General features: G+C 40.1%; 1 protein-coding gene across 2 annotated transcripts in view; it reads right to left on the bottom strand.

Moving 5' to 3' along the window:
* The window catches only part of LOC104826066, a 6,395-nt gene that overhangs the window by 2,085 nt on the left and 1,512 nt on the right, over positions 1-2,798 (bottom strand). The window contains exons 2-7 of one of the 2 annotated variants that reach the window (XM_019204112.1): positions 2,331-2,595; positions 2,027-2,189; positions 1,157-1,913; positions 632-1,061; positions 357-538; positions 1-72 (exon numbers count right to left, since the gene is read on the bottom strand). In XM_019204112.1, the coding sequence (XP_019059657.1) occupies positions 1-72; positions 357-538; positions 632-1,061; positions 1,157-1,913; positions 2,027-2,189; positions 2,331-2,595 (1,869 nt within the window). The remainder of the gene's footprint in view (positions 73-356; positions 539-631; positions 1,062-1,156; positions 1,914-2,026; positions 2,190-2,330; positions 2,596-2,798) is intronic. The other variant, XM_010558579.2, reaches the window with a different exon arrangement.

The following is a 2,798-nucleotide window of genomic DNA, read 5'->3' as shown; positions in this document are numbered from 1 at the left end:
GGGAAAGAGCTTCCCGATTCCAGATTTGTTCTCGCACAGATAGATTCACTAAGCCGACTAAGGGGAACATACCTATACACAAGCAGAACAAGAATGTAAAAAGACTCCCTGTGAGAATGTTCATATTTTATAAGAATACAAAGTTGAATTAAAGACTGCCGGATTTGAGTTTTGTATACAACTGCAGAATTATCAAGCACCCTATTTAAAATATAAACATTTGCTATCACGGGGATGCATTTAAAACGAACATACCAAGAGAATCACAGATAAATTGACCCGAGATATAATTTTCAGGATAGATAATCCAGCATCAAAACAAAATGGTATCAAGAGAAGTCATTTAAGGTTATTACCTGCAGAGAAACTCCGGGTCTGATTCTTCCCTGATATCATGAGGCCGGCAAGCATCAACTACCATACGAACACATGAATCACCACTCTTTATCGGGATGATGTTCCAAGCATGTGGCACAAAATCTAGGTATCCTCTAACAAGTTCACATTGCACTGGAGGCTCCATACGATCGCATAGGTACTGGTAACAAAATATCATACCCAAGAATTAGCAACTAATAAAAGAAAAAGCACAGGTTTCAAACACCAAACAAAAATCGAATCACTGGATTACCTTCATGAGCAGGGCTCTATGCCTACAGACACCAAATTGCAGCTTCCCAAGAGGAACTATAATAGAATTTCGTCTTGACTTAATCGAATGCAGGGCTTTTTCACATATGTCAGTGAGATTAATGTCTTCGGACGTTTTCAAAACCTGTTTCTTCAAAGCAGCCAACTCATCGATGTTCCCGGTCGAACAGGTGCAAATAAAGGGTTTCTGGTAATTTGTACCAGACATCGCCTTCCGGGTTCTTTCGAGAAATGAACTTCTGTCACTGCCCCCAAAATGATCTGATACGAAAAGCGCCAGCAGTGATGCAATCTGTAGGTTACCAATGAGGATCCCATTCGCATCTTTGGCTAAACAGTTCAACTGCTTCAATTGAACCACCATCACTCGGGCGGAGAGAGTGATCGCATCTAACTCTTCGTCTACTCCACTTCAATATTAAAGAAAAAGGTAATATGAGTTTTAGGCCATGTATATATATGATGAATGGCATTTTAAATCCTAGCTGAATGCAAGAACAATTACCTGTCCAGGAGAATGACTTCGCGTGAATCAAGGGGCAAAACTTCCTCATACTTACAAAGAGTCATAAAGGGCCGATCACGTCCAGCATCAAAAAAGCCGTCAGGAAGATGATCCTCACGGCTGCAAAATGAAGTGCTGCTATACTTGTGTGATAACTTGGCACTATCAGCGGTTGGTCTATGACATTTTGAACGTTTTGGGTTATCTAAATCCCCCACGTGACGCCTCTTTGACTTGTGATTGGTTTTCATACTCTCTGAAGAAGAATCATAATCGGAACCAGCAGCTACATCCCTTCCTGAAGAGGGTAAAGATGCTTTGATACCACAACATCCATTGTTGTCTCCTTTAGATGTTGATTGGATCTCAGAACTTTGACAATCATCAGAAACAAAACCAGCTTTAGAACTGCTCTTTCCTTCTTCAGAGGTAATGACAGAATTTCCATTCTCAGCATCTTCTAGTTGTTTATCATCATCGTCATCCAGGCAGATGATATCAACTGAGCACTCTCCAGTTTTCTGGACAACAGTCATGTCGTGCTCCCCAGTTTTTTCAACCATATCCACCTTCGAACTTAAGCCTTCAGTATGGAACTCTCCTTTCCACTTCCTGTTGTTGTTCAAGCGTTCTTGCCTAGCTCTTTGCTGGAAATAATGCTGCCTCCGCTTCCATCTCTTACTTGATCTTCGAGCAGAGAAGCTTCTATTACTGGAAACAAGTCCATTTGACATGCTTGACGGGTTACGATGACAGCCTGCATAATCATACACAAAGAGAAGTTATAGTGGACACAACAAGATGCTCGCACAAAAACAAAAATGACAGTAAAGAGGAATAGAGCTCTTGCTTAACAAAAATAATCCTCACCTTTATGAGGCACGCTTATGGCATTATTTTCAAAAGGGGTTTCATAGACATCCATCTCAACTGCACAGCTGCTGCATTCATCATCCCTAGCATCTTTAACATTTCCTTCCAAATTGCAGTTTATCCAAGCAGGTATCGAGCAATAACTCTGTAACTTATTATACTGAAGCAACCAGCAAAACAAGAAGCCCAGTCAGAATAAAGAGTTGATGAAAGACAAGCAAATACTGAAGAAATAACACCACAATTCACATACGAAAAGTATATCTTCAACTGTTGGAACACAGAAGAAAAGATCAAGCACCTGTAGATATAAATTTTGAAGTCTACGCATCAAACATAGATCCAGAGTATCCATAGACACCAGCCGATTGTTTGAAAGGTCTAGACTTTCCAAATTTTGCAATAACGATAGAGCTGCTGGTAGATCCACCAGCTTGTTATGAGCGACCTTCAAGAATATTAATGAACTCAGACGGCTTATTTCATTTGGCAAACTCTTAATCTTGTTAAACGAGAGGTCCAGATACTCCAGACTTTTAAGGCAGCCGATCTCAGGAGGAAGGTATCTGCAACAAGTAGAACAGATTTAAATCATGTCTGATAACTCAGATCAAACCCTTTAAATAACAATTCAGGAATGAAAACCCTTAAACTATCACCAATAATAGACACTCACGCCTAACTTTACACAACAATCTAGATATCCAACAACAGGAACAGAAGTAAAACACAACAGTCAGCTACAGGAATGCCAAAATACACTGAACCC

Source organism: Tarenaya hassleriana, unplaced genomic scaffold (genome assembly GCF_000463585.1).
Source record: "Tarenaya hassleriana unplaced genomic scaffold, ASM46358v1 Cleome5, whole genome shotgun sequence".
Classification (NCBI taxonomy): domain Eukaryota; kingdom Viridiplantae; phylum Streptophyta; class Magnoliopsida; order Brassicales; family Cleomaceae; genus Tarenaya; species Tarenaya hassleriana.
Note: the sequence above shows the minus strand (reverse complement) of the source record. Positions and strands in the feature narration are given on the sequence as shown.